General features: G+C 41.4%; 1 protein-coding gene and 2 pseudogenes across 2 annotated transcripts; 2 read left to right on the forward strand and 1 right to left on the reverse strand.

The window, feature by feature from the left end:
- Positions 1-379: 379 nt before the first annotated feature.
- Positions 380-7,031, forward strand: LOC139009904 (olfactory receptor 7A10-like). 2 transcript variants are annotated; one of them, XM_070414021.1, is made up of 2 exons: positions 380-416; positions 6,073-7,031. In XM_070414021.1, the coding sequence occupies exon 2, from the start codon at positions 6,162-6,164 to the stop codon at positions 7,029-7,031; it is 870 nt and encodes a 289-aa protein (XP_070270122.1). In that variant the 5' UTR covers positions 380-416; positions 6,073-6,161. The 2 variants fall into 2 exon arrangements, with proteins under 2 accessions (XP_070270122.1, XP_070270121.1); XM_070414020.1 differs by lacking the exon at positions 380-416 and having other exon boundaries at positions 6,063-7,031.
- An 8,355-nt stretch (positions 7,032-15,386) lies between these two features.
- Positions 15,387-16,278, reverse strand: LOC139009905 (olfactory receptor 7A10-like; annotated as a pseudogene).
- A 6,704-nt stretch (positions 16,279-22,982) lies between these two features.
- Positions 22,983-23,874, forward strand: LOC139009906 (olfactory receptor 7A5-like; annotated as a pseudogene).
- Positions 23,875-25,536: the final 1,662 nt, after the last annotated feature.

Consider the following 25,536-nt stretch of genomic DNA (forward strand, 5'->3'; position numbering starts at 1 on the left):
TATGAAGAAAGCTATTCAGTGTAAAAATTGTCATGGTGTGGGCAGGGTGTATAAAGCATGGTCTGGGAGGTCTTGCATGTTGGACGAAGACCCGAACCAGGACCAGAGGGTGCCCCCCGGGTTTGTCACAAAAGAGATCAAACCCAAAGCCCAAGAAATAATAGAAAAGGTGCCACTTCAGAAAAGGAAGAAAGGGGCTAACCTCATCCTCTATCATATTATAAAAAAATGAAGTGGTTTTATAATTACAAAATAGGTACAGAAAATGCAAGTATTCTACTGCTTGATATTTAAAATGTGCCACATTATATTTTCTTCTGTGAAGGGTTGGTTTATTCCTTTGCTTTGGGTGTACAATATGTAAAGTGACACCATAAAGATATCACCTCTTTTGTCTTTTAGACAAGTTTCTTTTTGTTCTCTTATTATTTTGCTGGGCATCCTGGGAATATGTTTAGGGTTTAATGCTACCAGAACCAAGGAAGATTTTTCTTCCTTTCACCTGATCTTTTGAGTTCATTTTAAACTCTTTATTTCATTTCATTCCTTTCTCTCTCACCCTCTGTTTATTAAACAGATTTTTATACAATTACAACTATTATTTTATTTATTTCTTATTCTTTATTACACTATAGTTAGCATACAATATTTATTAACTTAAGGTGTACAACATAGTAATTGGACATTTATATACCTTACACTGTGGTCACCACGGTAAGTCTAGTAACCATCTCTCACCATGCAAAGTTATTAAGATATTATTGACCATATTCCCCATTCTATACACTATATATCCGTGGCTTATTTATTTTACAACTGCAGGTTTGTACTTCTTATTCCCATTTACCTTCTCCACCCTTTCCCTCCTCCCCTCCCATCTGACAACCACCTGTTTGTTCTGTGTATCTATGATTTTGATTTCATTTTGCTTTGGCTGTTCATATGTTTTTTCTGTGTGTTTTTTCTAGTCTACATGTAACTGAAATTCTATAGTATTTTTGTGACTCTGCCTGACTTATTTCACTTAGCATAATACCCTCTAGGCCCATCCATATTGTTGCAAATGGCAAGATGTCAATGTTTTTTTATTGCTGAGTAATAATCTAGTGTGTGTGTGTGTGTGTGTGTGTGTGTGTGTGTGTGTGTTATGTGTGCGTATCTCACACTCACTATCCATTCATCTATTGATGGACACCCAGCAATTCCAGTCTTGGGTATTTATCTGAAGAAAACAAAAATGCTAATTTGAAAAGATATGTGCACTCCTATTATCATTGCAGCATTATTTACAATAGTCAAAATACAAACAGATTTTTAATTGAGTTTATTGGGGTACAGGTTTCAAGTGTAGAACTCAATAAGACATTATGTATTCACTGCATCTGTGCACCCATCATCCCCAAAAGTCTCTTTCTGTCCCCGTTTTCTTCCCCTTTACCCACCTCCACCCCATCCACCTTTCCCTCTGGCTGTCACCACACTGTTGTCTGTTTCTATGTATTTTGCTTAATCCCTTCATCTTCTTCTCTTTTTTCCATTCTTTTAAAAAAATTGTTTTCTTTATTGATTAAGGTATTACCTATGTGTCCTTATCGCCCCATTACCCCCCAACACCCCACTCATGCCCTCACTCTCCTGGTGTCTGTGTCCATTGGTTAGGCTTATATGCATGCATACAAGTCCTTTGGTTGATCTCTCCCCCTTACCCCCGCCCTACCCTACCTTCCCTCTGAGATCTCACTCATTTGTGGAATATAATGAACCACATAAACTGATGAACAAAAACAAATCCCTTCACCTTCTTTCATCTAGTACTCCCTTCCTCCACCCCCCTGACAGCTGCCAGTCATTCCATGTATTCGTGCCTCTGTTGCTATTTTGTCCTTCAGTTTACTTTGTTCATTAGTTTTTACATGTAAGTGAGAGCATATGGTAGTTGTCTTTCCTTGTTTTATTTCGCTTAGCATAAAAGTCTCCAGGTCCATCATGCTGTCACCAACGATAAGACTCCCCTCCCCCTTTTTTACAACTAACTAGTAATCCATTGTATAAACATACCACAGCGATTTTTTTCTTTATTTTTTATCTTTTATACCACAGCTCTTTTATCCACTCACCTACTGGTGGGCACTTGGGCTGTTTCCAGATCTTGGCTACTGTAAATAACAATGCAATGAACATAGGGGTGCATATATTCGTTTGAATTAGTGTTTCAGGTTTCTTAGGATATAATCCTTGAACTGAAACCACAGGGTCTAAAGGCAGTTCTCTTTTTTATATTTTGAGGAAACTCCATACTGTTTTCTACAGTGACTGCACCCCTCCACCCCCGTCTGCATTCCCACCAACAGTGCATGAAGGTTCCCTTTGCTCCACATCCTCATCAGCACCTGTTGTTTGTTGAATTATTGATGATAACCATTTTGGCATGTGTGCGGTCATATCCCTTTGTAGTTTTCATTGCATCTCTCTAATGGGGAGTGATATTGAGCATTATTTCATATGTTTATTGGCCAGATGTACCGGCGTATGTCCTCTTTGGAGAAGTGTCTAGTCAGGTCCCTTTCCCTTTTAAATCGGGTTGTTTATCTTTTCCTGGTGTTGAGTTGTATGAATTCTTTATATATTTTGGAAATTAACCCCTTATCAGATGTGTCATTGGCAGATATGTTCTCCCATTCAGTGGGTTTCCTTTGCATTTTGCTGATGGTTTCTTTTTCTGTGCAAAAGCTTTTTAGTTTGATGTAGTCCCATTTGTTTATTTTATTTTTTTTCCTTGTCTGAGGAAATATATTGGCAATAATATTGATGTGAGAAATGTCTGAGATTTTACTGCCTGTTATCTTCTAGGATGTTTATGGTTTCATGACATACATTTAAGTCTTTTATCCATTTTTTTTTTCAATGAATTTGGTCCATTTATTTGTTGTATTTTGTCTATTCGCATATTCTACCCTCCTCCATGGAACAGCCATAGAGCTCATAGCCACACTTGCTGCCCAGTTTTCTGATAATAAATACTAGCAAAGTATCACAATTCTGATGTGCCCATTATTTTACTGGTTTATCTTGAGAGTTAGTATTAGTTATAGGTTGATGTGGTGAGTCTTCTTTCCCTTAAATTAATTAAAAAATTATAAATCTTTACAGTAGAGAGTATTACAGATGTCTCCCCCCCCCCTCCAATGTCCCCCTCCACCCAGTTCTTGTCCCACCCTAGGCCTTCACCAATCCCATTCATAGGTAAGATCTTTGGTTAATCTCTTCCCACCCACCTACCTTCCCCCCTTCCCTCAGAGATTCTTCAGTCTGTTCCATGCCCCTGATTCTATTTTATTCACCAGTTTATTTTGTTCATTAGATTTCTTATTCATTTATTTTGATTTTTAAATTCAATTGTTGACAGATATGTATTTATTGCCATTTTATTGTTCATATTTCTTTTTTTTCTCCTTCTCCTCCTCCTCCTCCTCCTCCTCCTCCTCCTCCTCCTCCTTCTTCTTCTTCTTCTTCTTCTTCTTCTTCTTCTTCTTCTTCTTCTTCTTCTTCTTCTTCTCCTCCTCCTCCTTCTTCATATTCTATCTCCTCTTCCTCTTCCTCTTCCTAAAGAATACCCTTAAACATTTCATGTAATACTGGTTTGGTGTGATGAAACTCCTTTAGCTTTTTCTTGTCTGTGAAGCTCTTTATCTGACCTTCAGTTCTAAATGATAGCTTTTCTGGGTAGAGTAATCTTGGTTGTAAATCCTTGCTATTCATCACTTTGAATATTTCTTACCACTCCCTTCTGGCCTGCAAAGTTTCTGTTGAGAAATCAGCTGAAAGTCGTATGGATGCTCATTTTTTAGGAAACTAACTGCTTTTCTCTGGCTGCTCTTAAGATTCGCTGTTTCCCTTTAGCCCTTGGCATTTGAATTATGATGTGTCTTGGTGTGGGCCTCTTTGGGTTCCTCTTGTTTGGGACTCTTTGTGCTTCGTGGACTTGTAATTCTATTTCTTTTACCAGGTAGTGGAAGCTTTATGTTGTTACTCCTTCAAATAGGTTTTCAATATCTTCCTATCTCTCTTTTCCTTCTGGTAACCCCACAATGTGGGTGTCGGTATGCTTGAAGTTGTCCCAGAGGCTCTTTATATTATCTTCATATTTTTGGATTCTTTTTTGGGTGTTTTTTGCTTCTTCATATTCCAAATTGTTGCTTTGATTCTCTGAATCCACTAGTATATTGCTGAATCCCTGTAAATTCTTATTTCAGTTAGTGTATGCTTAATTCCTGATTGTTCTTTTTTCATTGTCTTTGAAATTCTCACTAAGATCCTGGAAAGGCTCACTAAGTCCCTTAAAGCTCTCACTAAGACCCTTGCAGCTCTCATTAAGGTCCTTGAGTAACCTTATACCATTGTTTTGCACTCTGTATCCAGTAGTTTACTTGCTTCCATTTCTTTCACTTGTGACATGTTTCTTTGTTTCTGCATTTTTAGCTGCTTCCCTGTTTTCGTTTCTGTGTATTAGGTAGAGCTGCTATGTCTCCTCAAATTGGCAGTGTGGCCTTGTGTCTTAGGTGTCCTGTAGGGCCCAGTGGCTCAGCCTCCCAGTCACCTGAGCTGGGCTCTCTAGTTGTGCCCTGTGTGGGCCATTTGCACAGCCTTGTAGTTGAGCCTTGATGGCTGTTGGCCTCACGGGGAGGAATTGACCTCCAGGCCAATTGGCTCTGAGGACCAGCTGCAATTACAATGGTAGAGCAGGTGCGCTGGAGACATCCTTATGGAGAAGGATTTGCTTCAGTGGGGCTTTAGGTGCTCACAAGGTCTGCCCCTTGAGTATGTAGCTTGTGGATGAGTAGAGTTGTAACCTGCTATGGTCTAAAGCAGTCCACCAGGTGCATTGGCTCTGTGGCCTCCCAGGAGGTGCAAAGTCAGCCATTGCTTGGGGCCACCTGGCAGGAGCTACGCAGAGGTCTGCTGATGGCTACTAATTGAATTGGGCTTGGAAGTGCCAAGGTGAGGCCCAGCTCTGAAGCAAGGTAGCCTGGTACTAGTGATGGGTGTTAGGCCTTTTATTGATAGGTTTGGGGCATGCTGATGCCAGCTGCAGCTTGTTTGAGAGATTTCAGGACAGTCTGAAGCCTGAGCCAGGACAGGCCATTCATATGGAAAAGCTGCTGCAAACAGCTTAGGTGGGGCTGCCAATTGGATGGGGCAGGGTCTCAGGGAATCACCCGGGTGGAGCAAACAGTGTAGGCCATGCCTATGGAGACTCAGAAATGGCTGCCAATCATCCCTGTGACGGTAAGGGTCCAAGAACAGAAACAATGACCCTGTGCGCATCCCAGTCTGGAAGAAAGCCACCCCTGAGTTCGTGCCCCAATGCCAGATAATCCATTTCCTCCCTGTATATGTTTGGGTCTCCCAAAGCCCCCCAGCTCTGGAGCTCAGAGGGATTGAGTCCCAGTAAGTTCCTGTGCCAGCCCTTTAAGAGGAACACTTGGGTTTTCAACAGCCTCTGTGTCACTCAGCCACAATCCCCACCCCCGCCCTGGTTTTTATAGTCCGAAGTTATGGGGACTTCTCTTTCCAGCTGTGAAACCCTGGGCTGGGGGGTCTGGTGTGGGGCTAAGACCCTTTGCTCCTCATGGTGGAGCCTCTGCAGCCAAGATATATATCCCTCCTGATTTAAAAAAAAAGGCACATGTGGGTGTTGGACCAGCCATTCTGCCCCTCCACTCCTCATACCAGTCTCATTGTGTTTTCTTCTTTACTTTTCTAGTTGTAGGACTTCCATACAGCCAGCTTTCAGGTGGTTCTGAATGATGGGTGTTCTGTATTTTAGGTATAATTTTGATGTAGTTGTGAGAGGCAGTGAGTACTGGCATTTACCTACTCTGCCATCTTGGTTATCTCTAAATCAAGTATGTCAAACTTGCACCGGTGGACCACATGCTGTGGCCCACCAGCCGAGAGTTTGACATGCTTGCTCTAAATGATAGCATTACAACTTTACTCAGGATGTTTTCTATGGAAATTAATCATATAATTTTTTCATTCTTAGTCATCACGTCTACAACATGGTACAAGGCAATGATACCTCAATTTCAGAATTTATTCTCCTGGGAGTTTCAGAAGAACCAGAGCTGCAGCCCCTCATATTTGGGCTTTTCCTCTCCATGTACCTGATCACTGTGTTGGGAAACCTGCTCATCATCCTGGCTGTCAGCTCAGACTCCCATCTCCACACACCCATGTACTTCTTCCTCTCCAACCTGTCCTTGGTAGACATCTGTTTCACCTCCACCACCGTCCCAAAGATGCTGGTGAACATCCAGATACAGAGCAAAGTCATCACCTATGAAGGCTGCATCACACAGATGTATTTTTTCATACTCTTTGCAGTGTTGGACAACTTCCTCTTGACCGTGATGGCCTATGATCGTTTTGTGGCCATCTGCCACCCCCTGCACTACACAGTCATCATGAACCCCAGGCTCTGTGGACTGCTGGTTCTGGTGTCCTGGATCATGAGTGCCCTGTATTCCTTGTTACAAAATTTAATGGTGTTGCGACTGTCCTTCTGTACATGCTTGGAAGTTCCTCACTTTTTCTGTGAACTCAATCAGATTGTCCAACTTGCCTGTTCTGACACCTTTCTTAATACCATGGTGATGTACTTTGGGGTTGTGCTGCTGGGTGGTGGTCCCCTTGTTTGTATCATTTACTCTTACTCTAAGATAGTGTCCTCCATACGAGGAATCTCATCAGCTCAGGGGAAGTATAAAGCATTTTCTACGTGTGTATCTCACCTCTCAGTTGTCTCCTTATTTTATGGTACAATCCTAGGAGTGTATCTCAGCTCTGCTGCTACCCAAAGCTCACACTCAAGTGCAACAGCCTCAGTGATGTATGCCGTGGTCACACCCATGCTCAATCCTTTCATTTACAGTCTGAAGAACAAAGACATAAAGGAGGCTCTGAAAAGATTTGTTGGGATGACAGGCATAAAAGGTCCAGTTGTGCTAGGGATGAGGAAGTGCCCATGATTGCAGGGATCAAAGTCTTGGAGCCAGACATTTCTATTCTTTAATCATCATGTCATTGTAGAACTTGCTTTTTTATTTATGTCCTGGAATTTCCATTTGTTTGTTGCATCTTCTCTATACAATTTAAGTAACCACTTTATTAAGCTTTCTGCTCTGTTATATAGTTTTCCCGTGTCTCTATTCTTACTTTTACAGTTTTTCCAACCTTACTCAGAAATACTTAGAAATTCCAATTTATTTAATGGGCAACAGAGATTTCTTTAGACACAAACAACAGTATGGTGGTTTCCATAGGGAAGGGCGTAGGCGAGTACTAGTGGATCAAGGGCACCAAATACATGGGGACAGAAAATGATTTGACTGTGGGTGTTGGGCACCCAATGCAATATACAGATTATGTGTCTAAGAAATATACACTTACAACCTATTTGATCTTATTAATCAATTTCACCCTAATAAATTTAATTTAAAAAAGAATAAGTTGTTCTCCAATGACATACATCATTGTATGTAATTTGTTCTTATTTTATAGATTGAATAATCCTCAGTGGTACTATGAATGTGGAAAAAACTTCACTTGGCTACTGAGACCATTTATCTAATTTCATTTCAGGAATATCTAAAACCACTGTTTTCATGTTTGTTTCCATCATTGTTTGTCATTCAGTATCTTAACAGCTTTTCCTGATAAAATAGTCTTTATCATTCTTTCCTTTAAGCCTATTGGGAATGATGCTATAGGCTAGAAATGCTTGGGCACTGGCCTGGCCCTGCTACTTGTTATGCAGACCACAGGTATGGCTGGACTGGCCCCTGTGGTCCTTATAATAATCGCTACAACCATCAGGAAACCATGAACATACAAGGTCATTACTCTCACCGCTCTCAGAGGACCACACAAGAAGGTCTCGGGGAGAAAGGAAAGAGAATGGACTGGGGCTCTGCCTTTATTGGGGTCCAAGGGCAGGATGATGGGGTTTTGCAGATTAGTCTTTTCTTTGTGAATTTAAAACATAAGAGCAGGAATTAGAGCAGGGAGGCAAAGTGGGAACACTCATGACATAGTTATTTAGACTTCTAAGGGTTTTTTAAAAGGGGAACTTCATTGGGTAGGGGCAATCTGGATGCTTTTCAAGTAGCTGTGTCATACAATTGGCCATATGTTTCTTCAACATCGTTATCTTTGAAGTAATGCCTCATAAATCAAAAGCGTAATGTCAGTCACTTACACTTTACACATGCTACTCTGTTTTTACCTTCTCTCTTGGTTTTATTGCATAATTCAGCTCAGGGTCCAGAATACCTACAGTAATTGTGGCAAAAATTAATTATCAAATATATATCTCCCACTGGACTGTTCATGGAAAGGCAAATTTGAATAAATGGTTAACATAATACTACATTAGTACCAGAGATTATCTTAAAAATGAGGAAGCAAAATTTTTGGTCACTTGGGATGGGTGCCAGACACAGGGCTCCTGATCAGGACTGACGGGGCATGAGCCCATGGCAGGCGCAGTGGGGCTGGGATGAGTGAGAGCGGCAGGCAGGAGCGGCAGGCAGCGTTGGACTGCCAGTTTTGGCCCAATCCCTGCAGGCCATGCTGAGGGACCCCACCCATGCACAAATTTGTGCACCGGGCCTCTAGTATGTATATAAGTTCTTTGGTTAATCTCTTCCCATCGCCTTCCTGTCCCTTCTGAGACATGTCAGTCTGTTTCATGCTTCCATGCCTATAGACCGATTTTGTTCATTAGTTTATTAGGTTCATTAGATTCCATTTGTAAGTGAGATCATGTAATATTTGTCTTTCTCAAATATTAAATCTCAGACATCTCATGTAGCCAGATTTTCACTGATACATCTCCTAAGGCAAGAGAAATAAAGGAAAACATAAACAAATTGGACTATGAAACACTATAAAGCTTTCGCACAGCAAAAGAAACCATCATCAGAATGAAAAGGGAAGCCACTCTGTGGGACAGCATATTTGCCAATGACTCATCTGATAAGGGGCTAATTTCCAAAATACATAAAGAACTCACACAGCTCAACAAAAGGAAGACAAATAACCCACTTAACTATTCTACTTTAAATCTTTGTATCTAAATTTCTACATCATTTTAGTTTCATATTAATATTAATTTTCATTTTTTAAATTTATATTGTCACCAAAATTTGTTTTAAATTTTCTTTCAGCATTAAAGGTGAGGATATTAGTGTGTCTGTGTTGTGCCTGTGTGTGTTTGTGTTTATTTGAAAGAAAATTAGGTACAAATGTACGTACATGTGTATGTACATATACTCCCTACCTATGAAAGAGTTCTTAAACTCACCAAATATTTCAAAACATTTTATTTATTCCTACCAATATCCACCTGGATTGGGTTTATTATCCCACACCACCATCAGAAATAAGGAAACAGAGGACCAAGATAACTACATTTAAAAAAAATCTTTATTGTTGAAAGTATTACCTAGGTCCTCCTTTTTTCCCCATTAACCTCTTCCAGCCCGCTCCTGTCCTCCCCCATCTCCAGCCCCTCATCACTCCATTGTCTGTGTCCATGGGTGATGCATCTATGCATAAAAATTAATTGGTTGATCTCTTCCCACACACCCTTCTTGGCCTTCCCTTTAAGGTTCAACAGTCTGTTAATGCTTCTATGACTCTGGGTCTATTTTTGATCATCAGTTTATTTGGTTCATTAGATTCCACATATGAGTGAGATCATGTGTTATTTATCTTTCTCTGACTGGCTTATTTTGCTCAGCATAATACTCTCTAGGTCCATCCATGCTGTTACAAATGGTAAAGGTTCTTTTTTATTGCTAAGTAGTATTCCATTGTGTAAATGTACCATAGTTTTTTTTATCCACTCATCTGCTAATGGGCACTTAGGCTGTATCCAACTCTTAGCTATTGTAAATTGTGCCACTATGAACATAGGGGTTCATATATTCTTTCTGATGAGCATTTCAGTTTTCTTAGGATATATTCCTAGAAGAGGGATGACTGGGTCGAATGGGAGTTCCATTTTTTTCTTTTTTAAAAAATATATATTTTTATTGATTTCAGAGAGGAAGGGAGAGAGAGAAACATCAATGATGAGAGAGAATCATTGATTGGCTATTTCCTCCATGCCCCATGCTGGGGATGAAGCCCACAACCCAGGCATATGCCCTTGACATGGTATCGAACCTGGGACCCTTCAGTCCGCAGGCCAATGCCCTGTCCACTGAGCCAAACCGGCTAGGGTGGGAGTTCCATTTTTAATTTTTTGAGGAAACTCCATACTCTTTTTCACAGTGGCTGCACCAGTCTGCATTCCCACCAGCAGTGTACTAGGGTTCCCTTTTCTCCACAACCTTGCCAACACTTGTCGTTGGTTGATTTGTTGGTGATAGCCATTCTGATAGGTGTGAGGAGAAAATAAACAAATGGGACTACATGAAAATAAAAAACTTCTGCATGGCAAAAGAAACCATCATCAAAATAACAAGAGAGCCCTCTACATGGGAGAACATATTTGCCAACGATACATCTGATAAGGAATTAATCTCCAAAATATATAGGGAACTCATACAACTTAACAAAAGGAAGACAACCAATCCAATTAAAAAATGGGTAAAGGACCTAAATAGACACTGCTCCAAAGTGGATATGCAGAAAGCCAAGAGATATGTGAAAAAAAGCTCAAAGTCATTAACCATCAGAGAGATGCAAATCAAAACAACAATGAGATATCACCTCACACATTCTTTTATAATTATATAGCAAAGCAATTAAAGCTTATGTGCCCTTTCTTGAATTACATATAAATGAATCTATGCAGTTTGTACTCTTACTTTTTGCATAACTCCTTTAATTCAGCAAATTTTGCATGTAGCCCTAACTGGTTTGGCTCGGTGGATAGAGCATTGGCCTACGGACTGAAGGGTCCCAGGTTTGATTCCAGTCAAGGGCATGTACCTTGGTTGCGGGCACATCCCCAGTAGGGGGTGTGCAGGAGGCAGCTGATCGATGGTTCTCTCTCATCAATGTTTCTAACTCTCTATCCCTCTCCCTTCCTCTCTGTAAAAAATCAATAAAAATATTTAAAAAATTTGCATGTTAAACAAGTTCAGTTTATGTTATTATATTCCAATAAATTATTTTTAAAAATCTGTTACATTTAATTAAAAAGCTCAGAAAAGATGCAGGATACAAAATCAATATATAAATATCTGTTAAATTTAAATAATAAACTGTCCGAAGAGAAATTAAGAACACAATTCCAATTACATATAAGTTCTTTGGCTAATCTCTTCCCATCTCCTTCCTGTCCCCTCTGAGACATGTCAGTCTGTTTCATGCTTCCATGCCTATGGACCTATTTTGTTCATTAATTTATTATGTTCAAGAATGAAATACCTGGAAATAAACTATAAAACATTGCTAAAGTATATTGATAAAGGGACAAATAAATGGAAAGATATTCTGAGTGTATGAATTGGAAGAATTAATGTTGTTAATGTCCATATTACTCTTTCTCTTTCTCTGTTAAAGAGAAAACCACAGGCCCAAAGTGGCATCATTTGAGCTAAAAGCCTATAATGCCAAATCTAAGTTTCATGCTAGACTTAATGGAAGTTTCAACATCTCCCAGAAGCTTAATTTTAGACAATCAGTCTTGAATTTTCTGGCCAAACACCAGTAAGATAATCTGTCATATGACCCTGCACATCCCCCACAGAATGAAGCAGGAATCTGTATGATAGAAATCCTTCCCCTCCCCTTCTCCCAAAGAAAACATGTTATGGCCCCCAAATAATCCTTTTTTTTCCTGTTGTTAATAGCTCTTTGTCCCTCCATCCTTCTTATAAAAATGTTCTATGTTGTACATCCCCTCAGAGCTCCCTTTTAGTTGCCAGATAGGATGCTGTCTGATTCATGAATCACTTAATAAAGTCAATTAAATCTTTAAATTTACTTGGTTGAATATTGATTTTTAACATACACAAAGTGCTAAATAGATTCAATTCAATCTCTATCAAAATTCCAATGTCATTTTTTTTCACAAAAATAGAACAAACGTAAAATTTGTGTGGAACTGCATGAGACCCTGATTAACCAAAGCAATTCTGAGAAAGTAAAACAAAGCTGGAGGCAATGCATTCCCTGGTTTCAAACTATATTATAAAGCTATACTAATGAAATCAGCATAGTACTGGCATAAAAACAGACACAAAGATCAATGGAAAAGAATAGAGCCAAGAAGTAAACACACACATAAGGTCATTAATTTAGGAGAAAGGAACCAAGAATGCTAAATGAGGAAAGGACAGTGTCTCCAATAAACTGTGCTGGGAAAACTGGACAACCCACAGGAAAAAGAATGAAACTGGGTCACTATTGTAAGGGTTCAGAATGAGCCACCCCAGTACATGTACTTGGATTATTTTTGAGCTGAAGGCACCTGAGACCCTGGGAGTCCAAGAGAAACTTTTACCTCTCCCTTAAAGAATTTACCTCTCCCTTAAAGAATTTAAATTTTGGGTCTTGCCAATAATAAGAGTTATCATCAGAGATACTAGTAACATTTTATGACCTATCTATAGGGCAGGGAAAATGTCTAATTACTGAATATCTGCTCTTCTTATTGTCCTGCCATGTCCTTCCTCCCTTCTGAAGCCTCAGGAGCTTTACCTCATCTTTAGCTCAGAATGTCATATATACACTAGCTCACTGCTCCTCCTGTGCCTGAACTTCTCATGTACGTTTCCAAGTACACTCCACTGAAAAATAGATATCTAATAATCTATTTTTGCCAGGAACTATGGTAGCTTTTCTGGATGCTCATCTAAATACAACATTGAAACCTGGAAACTAGGTATAAAATACAGCTTTTGTTTCAAATACATCCATCACAAATAATCATATTGCCAGATGCATGACACAGCTACATAAGCACTCATGGTGCCTTCACCCATGAAGTTCCCTTTTTATTTTAAATTTAATTATTTTGTTTTGGGATAATTAATTTATGCAATTTTAAAACAAGCATTTTCAAAACAAGCAAAGGGAGGAACTTCACATAAGACAATAGATATATCTAGGGAGCAAAGTTCATTTGGAATTACACACAGGAACAGGCACAGAATTAGTGTGATATTTACACAAGAATAACATGCTATAAAATTCCCCTTTTGAAAACCCTGATTAACCTAGACAACTGACCACATGAATGACCCTACTTTTCCTTCCTCTGCCTCAATTCCTGCTCTTAGGTTTCAAATAAAAAGCAAACCCCAAATATATAAAGTACTCATACAACTAGACCAAAGGAAGACAAACAGCCCAACAGACCTAAATAGACACTTCTCCAAAGAAGGACACACAAACGGTCAAGAGTCATATGAATAAATCCTCAACGTCACTAATCATCAGAGAGATGCAAATGAAAACACAATGAGGTGCCTCCTCACACCTGCCATAATGGCTACTATCAATAAATCAACTAACAACAAGTGTTTGTAAGGATGTGGAGAAAAGGGAACCCTAGGACACTGCTGGTGGGAATGCAGACTGGTACAGTCACTGTGGAAAATATTGTGGACTTTCCTCAAAAAAATTAAAAATGGAACTGCCATTTGACCCAGTGATCCCACTTCTAGGAATATAACCTAAGAAGTCTGAAACACTAATCAGAAAGAATACATGTACCTCTATGTTCATAGCAGCATTATTTACAATAGCTAAGGTCTGGAGACAGCCCAGGTGCCCATCTGTTGAAGAATGGATACAAAATGGTGGTACATATACATAATGGAATACAATGCAGTTGTAAAAAAAAAAAAAGCATCTCTTACCCCTTGAAATAGCATGGAGGGGCCTGGAGAATATTATGCTAAGTGAAATAAGTCAGTCAGAGAAAGACAAGTATCACATGACCTTACTTATATGTGAAATCCATGAACAAAATTAAGTGCCAAACAAAATAGATCCAGAGACATGGAAGCATGCAACAGACTGTGGGTCCTCAGAGGGAATTGGGGGGTGGGGAGGAGAGGGAAGAAATTAACCAAAGAACTTATATGCATATATGAATAACCCATGGACACAGGTAATAGTGGGGCGAAGGCCTGGGAAGGGGGAAGGTTCAGGAGAGGGGAGGAGTGGGGTCAATGGGGGGATAAAAGGAGAACATCTCTAATACTTTTAATAATAAAGATACATTTTAAAAAAGCAAACCCACAAAACCATAGCCATCCTGCCCTTGGACCCCATTACAGGCAGAGTCCTTCAGCCCAAGTCCATTTCTCTCTCTTTCACACACACATGCACACACACAGCTTCCTGTGTGGCTTTTGGGAGTACAGGACTGTGAGTAATAAACCCTACATTTTCATAGTTCCATGATGGTTGTTGTAATTATAAGAAGGACCACAAGAGTCCATCCACCCAGGACATTGACTCTGGTCTGAGGAACAAGTAGTAGGAACCAGGCCAGTGACCAGGGATTCCTATCCTATTGCCTCACTATCAATAGACTGAGACTTATAGGGAACAATGATAAAATCTATAATACCAGGAAGAGCAATTAAGGTACCAATGTACAGAGAATGAGGGGCACATGGTGAAAACTGAGGTTCCAGATTTTATGGGATGAAATTATACAATGGATTAGGTAGCCAAGTGCAGTTTTTCTACATGAGTAACACCACTTATTACTACTCTACCTACAAAACAAGAACAAATTATTTACAATGATATATGTCATTTGAGAAGGAATTATTCTTAAGACATCAGTGTTTCTAGTGAAGTAAATGAAAACTTCTCACTGTTTCTGATCAAGGTTGAAAAACTTAGTGAAGGTTAAAAAAGGACAAAGGGAACAACTGTCTATATAACAGACAAAGCAGCGAGCTTAATAAAATGGTTACTTAAATTGTATAGAAAAGTTGAAAAAAAACAAAGGAAATTCAAGGACAGAATAAAAGGAGCAATTCTGGCCCGGCCTGTGCTTCTCAGTGTTTGAGTGTCAACCTATAAACCAGGAGGGCTCCGTTGGATTTCTGGTCGGGGCACATGCCCGGGTCGTGGGTTCGGCCACTAGGAGGGGCTATAAAGGAGGCAACTGTACTCTCATCATTGATGTTTCTCTCTCTCTCTCTTCCTCTTCCTTCCTCTCTGAGATCAATAAAAATATGTTTTAAGAAAACAAAAGGAGCAAGTCTGAAAAGCACAATGTGATTAAAGAATCACAATTTCTGGGTTTTAGTTCTGTAGCTTCAAAGCCCAGGACACTTTTTACCCCCGGATGATTGTCCCCTTTGTACCTGCCATCCCAAAGAATCCTTTCAGGGCCCTCTTTATGTCCTTGTTCCTGAGACTGTAGATGAAGGGGTTCAGCATGGGTGTGACCACAGTGTACATCACCGAGGCTGCTATACTTGAGTGTGAGCTGTGGGTAGCAGCAGAGATGAGATACACTCCTAAGATCGTACCATAAAATAAGGAGACAACTGAGAGGTGAGACACACACGTGGAAAATGCTTTATACTTCCCCTGAGCGGATGAGATTGTGCATATGGAGGACACTATCTTAGAGTAAGAGTAAAGGATACCAGCGAGGGGACCACCAGCCAATAGTACAGCTACAAAATACATCACCATGTTATTAAGAAAGGTGTCAGAACAGGCAAGTTGGACCACCTCTTTGAGTTCACAGAAAAAGTTCGGGATTTCCAAGTCTGTACAGAAGGACAATGGCAACACAATTAAACTTTGTAACAAGGAATTCAAGACACCTATGACCCAGGACATCAGAACCAGCAGTCCACAGAGCCGGGGGTTCATGATGACCATATAGTGCAGGGGGTGACAGATGGCCACATACCTGTCATAGGCCATCACGGCTAGAAGGAAGTCATCCAGTCCTCCAAAGAGTAAGAAAAAATATAACTGTGTGATGCAGCCTGCATAGGTGATGGCTCTGCTCTGTGTCTGGATGTTCACCAGCATCTTTGGGACGGTGGTGGAGGTGAAACAGATGTCTACCAAGGACAGGTTGGAGAGGAAGAAGTACATGGGTGTGTGGAGGTGGGAGTCTGAGCTGACGGCCAGGATGATGAACAGGTTTCCCAACACAGTGACCAGGTACATGGAGAGGAAAAGTCCAAATATGAGGGGCTGCAGTTCTGGTTCCTCTGAAAATCCCAGGAGAAGAAATTCTGAAAACAGAGTATCATTCCCAGGTCCCATGGGGTGGAGGTGACTAGTAGGAAAGAAAAAATAGCATGATTAGTTTTTACACAAATGGCCATTACAAGCATAGTTGAAATGCTACTATTACATTTTGTAACAAAACAACAATATTTATTTTTTTGTACGTATCATCCCCATGACATCTCTGATTAGAAATTTCTGTCTTCCTCAAACTTTGTGTCCAAGGTGGTCGTGGATTACACTGTTTTCATGAGAAATGCTTTCATGGACTTGAGCAATATTAGGAAGACAAAGTGGGAGACATGTAGTTACTTGGGGTGGAGGTTATGTAGGAGAAGAGGCAGTGCCAAAGCCCTCTGATGACACTACTTTAGGTATTAAAGACTCAAAAAGGATCCAGATTGGTGAAATAGAATAGAGTCAAGAAGGCACAAAAGAAAGCATTAGAGTGCATCATACGTAGTGAGGGTGTATGTTTCCCTTGTTCAGAGGTGTGTGTGTGTGTGTGTGTGTGTGTTTCTGTGTGTGTGTGTGCAAAAATTGCTGGATAACAATGTAAAGGCATGTCTTGTTTTGGGACACAGTAAAAATAATCTGGAATTCAATGTAATAAATGGGAGAAGAGTTAAAAGGCCAGTTTCTGCTAATGAGGGAAAATAATTGGAGTGAAGAGCCCAGCAGAGAGCCCGGTGCACTGGTGCTGGGCACTTGACCCCTGGTACCTGTTCTTCCGTGAGCATTCTCTGAGATCTCCTTATATTCACTCTTGTGCTGATGAATGAAAGACCCACAGAATGTAAGAAGAGTCCCAGGTCCATCAGGCACCAGCTGTAGAAGAGTGAATTAGAACTCACACCTCCTGACTCTAAGTCAGTGCTTTTCTGCTCTGCAAGGCTGCCTTGCTCTGTCAATGCTTCACACAGAAAATGAAATGCTCAGGTGGAAATAAATCAGAATCCTGAGAGCTGAGCAGAGAGAAGGGATGGTCCGTTTCTGCTGTGGGAGGAGAGAGGCTGTGGAATTGTTCTCTGAGATGGACAGAAGAAAGGGGCTGAGGAGGAATGAGTTGGAAGAAAGCTCTTCAGACCTAAGGACACCAAATGTGTGGGATCTTGAGTCCATCCCTGTCACTATTTCATCAGCCTGACTGTTCCCCCAGAAGACACAGTTATTAAAAACTTTACTTCTCCCCACGATGCTTTCCCACAGTGCTCACTCTGGCACCCCCAGTGGCATCACTCACTGGATTTGGCTCTACTGGTCCTTCCTTCCTTGGCAATTGATGTGGAAAGAGCAAGAAATGGAGGTCAGGTGCTGGTTTTCCAGAGCAGTTGAGCATCTTAGAGAGGCACAGAGAGGATGCTCTTAGCCTGTGGCTGAGGAGCTGCAGGTGAGTCTGCAGAGGGAGGTCCAGAGGCTGAATTCTCAGAGCTCCTCATTAAATGGACTGTTTTACTGTTGCTCAATTCTCTAAGCAATTCAGCTCCCTTGAAACCAAGGGACCATAAATAAAAGGCAACTTTTCTGCCCGTTTGGTCTCCATGGGATTACCTTGAGATCCAGATGCATATTCCCTTCTACTGGTGGGTCCACCTCCCCTGGAATAAACATCTCTCCAGGGTATGTAAATGCTCATGCAGGACACATGGACATGATAACATCCTGAGCTTCTGAGCTGCTGTGAGTCACACTGAGTTTCTGGCCCAGAGATTTAGTGATGTCCCTGACCACACCCATCCCAAACAGGAACCTCTCAGAAACTTCCCCTTGACCTCAATTTTGAAAACCAGAGATTGATTCTGAAGATGCACTTGATGGAGAGTAAATTATTTTGGCTGCAGAGATAGAGTTTCCTTTGTATAAGTTACACAGATCTGATTATCCAATTTTTTTCATCTGGGGTAAATGCATTCACATCTTTAAACTCACATTGGTACATTTTTTTTTTTTCTGGCCAGAGCATTTCTTTACGATGGGAAAGAGTACTTTGAATATAAAACCAGTACCTGATAGTGACTTAGAGCAGTCACTGCCAAACAGTTTTAAAGAACTAGATAAAGATTATTATTGGACCATCCGTGCTCTGTTGCAGCTATTGTAGTGTGAAAGCACTACATTGTAGTGTGAAAGCACTTGTATGCAATACCCACACAAATGGGCTTGGCTGTAGGTATTTATTTTCTGTGGATTCTGTAACAACTAAGCCCAAACTGGGGTGGCTTTAAACAACAGGAATTTATTTCATCAAGTTCTTGATGCCAGAAGTCTTTTCTCAGGATGTCAGAATGGCTGCACTCCCCAGAGGCTCTAAGGGAGGCTGTGCTCCTTGCCCCATCCTGCTATTGGTGACTCCAAGCACCCCTGGGCTTTGTGGCTGCATCACTCCAATCTCAGGAGACATATGGTCTTCTTTTCTCTGTGCCTCTCCACTGTGTATCTTATAAGGAGCCTGGTCATTGGTTTTAGGATCCAACTGGATAATTGAGGATGATTGCATCTTGAGATCCTTAATCTTATCAAATAAAAGACTAATATGCAAATTAACTGCCACTCTCTCACTCCCTTACTCCGTCACATAGATGGCGGTGGCCACGGAGCTGGAGCAAGCAGGAGGCTTGAGTTGCCCCCGGCAATGGAGGAACCCAAGCTTACCACCTGCCCTAGCCAGCCTGAGCTCTGCTCAAGGCTATAAAGTTTCAATTATAGAAGATAAATAAATCCCAGATACCTGCTTCCAGCCTGTGGGCGTGGCCAGCCTGAAAACGGCCACCTGCCCCTCACCCAGGCTGTCCAGGCACCCCAACAAGGACCTCCACCCTGAAGGGGCTGTGGGTAGCCTGAAAACAGCCCTCAGACCCTCACCCAGGCTGGCCATGCACCTTAGTGGGACCCCCACCATGAAGGGGCTGTGGGCAGCCTGAAAACGGCCTTCATCCCCTCACCCAGGCTGGCCAGGCACCTTAGCGGGACCCCCACCCTGATCCAGGACACCCCTCAAGGCAAACCAGCAGCCCCCACCCGTGCACCAGGCCTCTATCCTATATAATAAAAGGGTAATATGCAAATTGACCCTAACAGCAGAACAACTGGGAATGACTGGTCACTATGACACACACTGACCACCAAGGGGCAGACACTCAATGCAGGAGCTGCCCCCTGGTGGTCAGTGTGCTCCCAAAGGGGGAGCTCTGCTCAGCCACAAGCCAGGTTGACGGCTGCCAGCACAGCGGTGGAGGCGGAAGCCTCTCCTGCCTCCTCAGCAGCGCTAAGGATATCTGACTGCAGCTTAGGCCTGCTCCCGGCTGGCAAGTAGACATCCCCCGAGGACTCCCGGGCTGCCAGAGGGATATCTGACTGCCAGCTTAGGCCCGATCCCCCAGAGAGCGGGCCTAAGCCAGAAAGTGGACATCCCCTGAGGGGTCCCAGACTGTGAGAGGGCACACACCAGGCTGAGGGACCCTCCCCCCCGAGTACACAGATTTTTGTGCACCAGGCCTCTAGTTATATGTATAAAGAGCCTTTTTTTTTTTATTTTTTCAAATAAGGTCACATTTACAGGTACTGGGGGTTAGAATGTAGACATATCTTTCACGGGGCTACCATCACCCTACTGATAAAGCCTCTTTACAAAAACAGGCTGTGGGTGGGATTTGCTCTTTGGGGAGTACTTTGCTGACCCCTGATTAAGTGTATAAATTCAGACATGGAGAGTAAGTAAATCAGATACAAAATTGTAAAATTAAAAGAAGAGTTAAATCTGGCTTCTGTTCTGCTAGTGGGAAGGTCCAGCAAATCTATAGCACAGAGGCTCTGCTCAGTCTCCCCAGACCCTGGCTGATGTACTGTCAGACCCATCCACCATCCTGACTTTCCTCCCAATATAACTCTCCCTATGCCAGTGTCCATTAAAGTCAATCTGAAGTACTTCAAAACTTAGCTCTAGGAGAACTTAGCTGAGTGGGGGCCCAGCCATGAGCTGTCCTTGGTTTCTGCTGATGGTGCCAATAACCTGACAAGCAATTATGTTTCTAAAGCACCCTTCGAATCTATAAGATAGTGTATGGAGTGCAGACAACTTGATTTAAATTATGAGCAGAAGCAGTCTACCATGAAAGCCATGAGCCTCTAATATTGATAATTTATTAATTGTATTATCTTAGAATAAATTAATAGAAAAAATCATCCAAATATATGAGAATCATCTTGAGATATGCAAATGATAATATATAAAAGCACTTCTGAGAAACTGTACCTAAGGTATTTTTTAGCTATCATAAAAGAGTTTCCTTGATCATCAGCTAATATCAGACCTGACAAAAAATATTTGAGGAATGTGCTTGAAGGCCATACAGAGGACAAATATGCCTGCTACTCTCATGTATGTCATCACTGTTCTGAAATTTCAAATCTATGTAACCAAAGAGTAAAAGCAATAGTAGGTTCATGTCTTCAGTAAAAGTAAATTAATCACATTTTCAGATGATAAAATTGGCTACCTAAAATGCATTTGAAAGCTATTACAACTAAGAAGTAATTTTGATCAGTCTAGATTTAAAAAACAAGCCTGTATTGCCTGGCCAGTGCTGCTCAGGAGGTCATGGTAGGATCCCTGCTCAAGGCACATGCCTGGGATGTAGGCTTGAGTATCTGAAACACATGCCACCCTCTGGGTCTTTGCACTGACTCTTCCCACAGCAGGGCACACACTTCCCCCAGATAACTTCATGGTTCCCACTCTATCTTTCTCTAGGACTCTGTTCAAATATCACTTTGTTTGCAGATCTTCCTGAACTCTCAGTAAAATACAACACCTCCATTCACTCTATTATATACCTGCTTTTCTTTTTCATAGCATCTGTCACTATCTGACAGAGCAGTGTTTTCTCTCCTTGGTAATTTATATTCTTTCTCCATCATTGGATTGTAGAAAACTTTATTTCTCAGCATTCTATACTCTTACCCTAGAAGATAGTCAGTACTCAACATAAATTCCTCAAATGTGTAAAGGAATTTTCCATTAAGACAGTATATTACATGACCTCTTGGGGGAAAGCTGAGTGTAGGACAAGAATTCCTAATCACACTTGTCACAGCAGACCCATTAAAGGTGACATAATCAATATAAGTATACAATTACTTGACTGAAAAACATAAAAACATAAATGCTAGCATTTCACTATGTTAATACCCACATGTGTAAAACCAATCATATTATTTTTCTTCCTCGTTATGACCACCACCACATGGTACAAGGCAATGATACAGGAATTTCAGAATTTCTTCTTCTGGGACTTTCAGGGGAACCAGAACTGCAGCCCCTCAATTTGAGCTTTTCCTCTCCATGTACCTGATCACTGTGTTCAGAAACCTGTTCATCATCCTGACCGTCAGCACAGACTCCCACCTCCACAAGCACATGTACTTCTTCCTCTCCAACCTGTCCTTGTTAGACATCTGTTTCGCCTCCACCTCCGTCCTGAAGATGCTATGGAACATCCAGACACAGAGCAAAGTGTCACCTATGAAGGCTGCATCACACATGTATTTTCTCACAATCTTTGGAGGTTGGGACAATTGCCTTCTAACTATGATGGCCTATGACAGACCCTCCCTTCTGTCTGCTCAGCTCTCAGGATTCTGCTTTATTTCAACCTTAGCATTTCCTCTTCTCTGTGAAGCATTGACAGAGCGAGGCAGCCTTGCAGAGCAGAAAAGCACTGACTTAATGTCAGGGAGGTGTGAGTTCTAATTCACTCTTCTACAGCTGGTGCCTGATGGGCCTGGGACTTTTCTTACATTCTGTGGGGATTTCTCTTGTCAGCACAAGAGTGAGTATAAAGAGATCTCTGAAAATGCTCACGGAAGATCGGGTGCCATGGGTCTATTTTCCCCTGTATCTCAGCTCTGCTGCTACCTTTTAAACTGTTCTCACATTTATTGCATTGAATACCAGATTATTTTTACTGTGTCCCAAAATACGACATGCCTTTACATTGTGATCCAGCAATTTTTGCACACACCACACACACACACACACACACACACACACACACACACACCCACCTGAACAAAGAGAATCATATACCCTCACTATGTATCATGCACTGTAATATTTTCTTTTGTGCCTTCTTGACTCTATTTCACCATTCTGGATCCTTTTTGAGCCTTGAATACATAAACCAGTGTCATCTCAGGGCTTTGGCGCTGCCTCTTTTCTTACATAGTCCTCCATCCCCAAGTAACCCTGTGTCACCCCCCTCTGCCTTCCTTGAGATCTCTGTTCAATTGCCCCCTAGTTTGCAGGGCTGCCTGTCCTCCCAGTATAAAATAACACCCATCCACTCTCTTTATAACTACTTTCTTTTTCTTCACATGATACCATCTAACTTGGTATATGACATATGTGTTGTATATATTCTTTCACTATTATTATATTCTATAAATTTTGTTTCTGAGCATCCTGTACACTTTTGGTGAGGTGGGAAATAGCAATAGATATTCCTTAGATGCATGAAAGCATTTCTCATTGAGACAGTGTAATCCATGTTCACCTTGGAAAAAAAGTTTGAGGAAGACAGGAATTCCTAATCAGAGATGTCATGGGGGATGATACACACAAAAAGTAAATATTGTTGCTTTGTTACAAAATATAATTGTAGCATTACAACTATGCTTGTAATGGCCATTTGTGTAAAAACTAATCATGCTAATTTTTCTTTCGTACTAGTCACCTCCACCCCATGGGACCTGGGAATGATACTCTGATTTCAGAATTTCTTCTTCTGGGATTGTCAGAGGAACCAGCACTGCAGCCCCTCATATTTGGGCTTTTCCTCTCCATGTACCTGGTCACTGTGTTGGGAAACCTGCTCATCATTTTGGTCGTCAGCTCAGACTCCCACCTCCACACACCCATGTACTTCTTCCTCTCCAACCTGTCCTTGGTAGACATCTGTTTCACCTCCACCACCGTCCCAAAGGTGCTGTGGAACATCCAGACACAGAGGAAAGCCATCACCTATGCAGGATGCATCACACAGATGTATTTTTTCTTACTATTTGGAGGACTGGATGACTTCCTTCTAAGTGTGATGGCCTATGACAGGTATGTGGCCATCTGCCGCCCTCTGCACTATATGGTCATCATGAACCCCCGGCTCTGTGGACTGCTGGTTCTGATGTCCTGGATCATGGGGGCTCTGAATTCCTTGTTACACAGTTTAGTAGTGTTTCGATTGTCCTTCTGTACAGACTTGGAAATCCCCCACTTTTCCTGTGAACTCAAACAGGTGATCCAACTTGCCTGTTCTGACACCTTTCTTAATAACATGGTGATGTATTTTGTATTTGTGCTACTGGGTGGTGGTCCCCTCGCTGGTATCCTTTACTCTTACTCTAAGATAGTGTCCTCCATACGTGCAATCCCATCAGCTCAGGGGAAGTATAAAGCATTTTCCACGTGTGTGTCTCACCTCTCAGTTGTCTCCTTATTTTATTGTACAAGCCTAGGAGTGTATCTCAGCTCTGCTGCTACCCAAAGCTCACACTCAAATGCAGCAGCCTCAGTGATGTACACTGTGGTCACACCCATGCTGAACCCCTTCATCTACAGTCTCAGGAACAAGGACATAAAGAGGGCTCTGAAAAGATTCTTTGGGTTGGCATGTGCAAAGGGTACAATTATCTTGAGAATAAACTCAAAATGGATATAGGACTTAAATGTACGACAGGAAACCATAAAAATTCTAGAAGAATACAAAAGCAACAAAATCTCAGACATATGCCAAAGCAATTTCTTCACTGAAACAGCTCCTAGGGCAGTTGAAACTAAAGAGAAAATGAACAAATGGGACTACATCAAAATAAAAAGCTTCTGCACAGCAAAAGAAACCATCAACAAAACAACAAGAAAACCCACTGCGTGGGAAAACATATTTGCCAACGTCATATCTGATAAGAGCCTAATCTCCAACATTTATAGGGAACTCATACAACTTAACAAAAAGAAGATAAACAATCCAATCAAAAAATGGGCAAAGGATCTAAATAGACACCTTTCAAAAGAGGGCATTCAGAAAGCCAAGAGACATATGAAAACATGCTCAAAGTCACTAATCATCCGAGAGATGCAAATCAAAACAACAATGAGGTACCATCTCACACCTGTCAGAATGGCCATCATCAACAAATCAACAAACGACAAGTGCTGGAGAGGATGTGGAGAAAAAGGAACACTTGTGCACTGCTGGTGGGAATGCAGACTGGTACAGCCACTATGGAAGACAGTATGGAGTTTCCTCAAAAAATTGGAAATGAACTCCCATTTGACCCTGTGATCCCACTTCTAGGAATATATCCCAAGAAACCAGAAACACCAATCAGAAAGGATATATGCACCCCTATGTTCATAGCAGCACAATTCACCATAGCTAAGATCTGGAAACAGCCTAAGTGCCCATCAGTAGATGAATGGATTAGAAAACTGGTACATCTACACGATGGAATACTATGCTGCTATAAAAAAGAAGGAATTCTTTTTTTATTATTATTATTTTTCACTAAAAGTATTACAAAGGGTATTACATAAGTGTCCTTTTTTTCCCCCCCGCCCTTGACAAACCCCTCCCCTCCCTTACCCCCCAGTGTCTTATGTCCATTAGTTATGCTTATATGGATGCATACAAGTCCTTCGGTTGATCTCTTAATCCCCTCCCTCCTGTCCCCCAACCCTCCCTGGCCTTCCCACTGCAGTTTGACAATAAGTTTGAGGCAGCTCTGCCTCTGTATCTATTATTGTTCATAAGTTTGTAATGGTCTTTATTATCCATGAATGAGTGAGATCGCACATTCAGCAACATTGTGGGATACAAAATCAATTTACAGAAATCTGTGGTGTCTCATAACAAACTGATCAGTCCATCTGATCAGTTTGATATCGACCATATCAGTTGTGATATGGTTCCTTCTTTTAAGGAACTCCTACCTTTTGCAACAGCATGGATGGAACTGGAGAGCATTATGCTAAGTGAAACAAGCCAGTCAATGAAGGAAAAATACCACATGATCTCACTCATTCATGGATAATAAAGACCATTACAAACTTTTGAACAATAATAGATACAGAGGCAGAGCTGCCTCAAACTGATTGTCAAACTGCAGTGGGAAGGCCAGGGAGGGTTGTGGGGGAGGAGGGAGGGGATTAAGAGATCAACCGAAGGACTTGTATGCATCCATATAAGCATAACTAATGGACATAAGACACTGGGGGGTAAGGGAGGGGAGGGGTTTGTCAAG

Source organism: Myotis yumanensis, unplaced genomic scaffold, assembly GCF_028538775.1.
Source record: "Myotis yumanensis isolate MYYU_CA2020_CCGP unplaced genomic scaffold, mMyoYum1.0.hap1 SCAF_5, whole genome shotgun sequence".
NCBI lineage: Eukaryota > Metazoa > Chordata > Mammalia > Chiroptera > Vespertilionidae > Myotis > Myotis yumanensis.

Coding starts and splice junctions, on each gene's coding strand:
- LOC139009904 (XM_070414020.1), top strand. CDS start 6,063: ATGGTACAAGGCAATGATACCTCAATTTCAGAATTTATTCTCCTGGGA.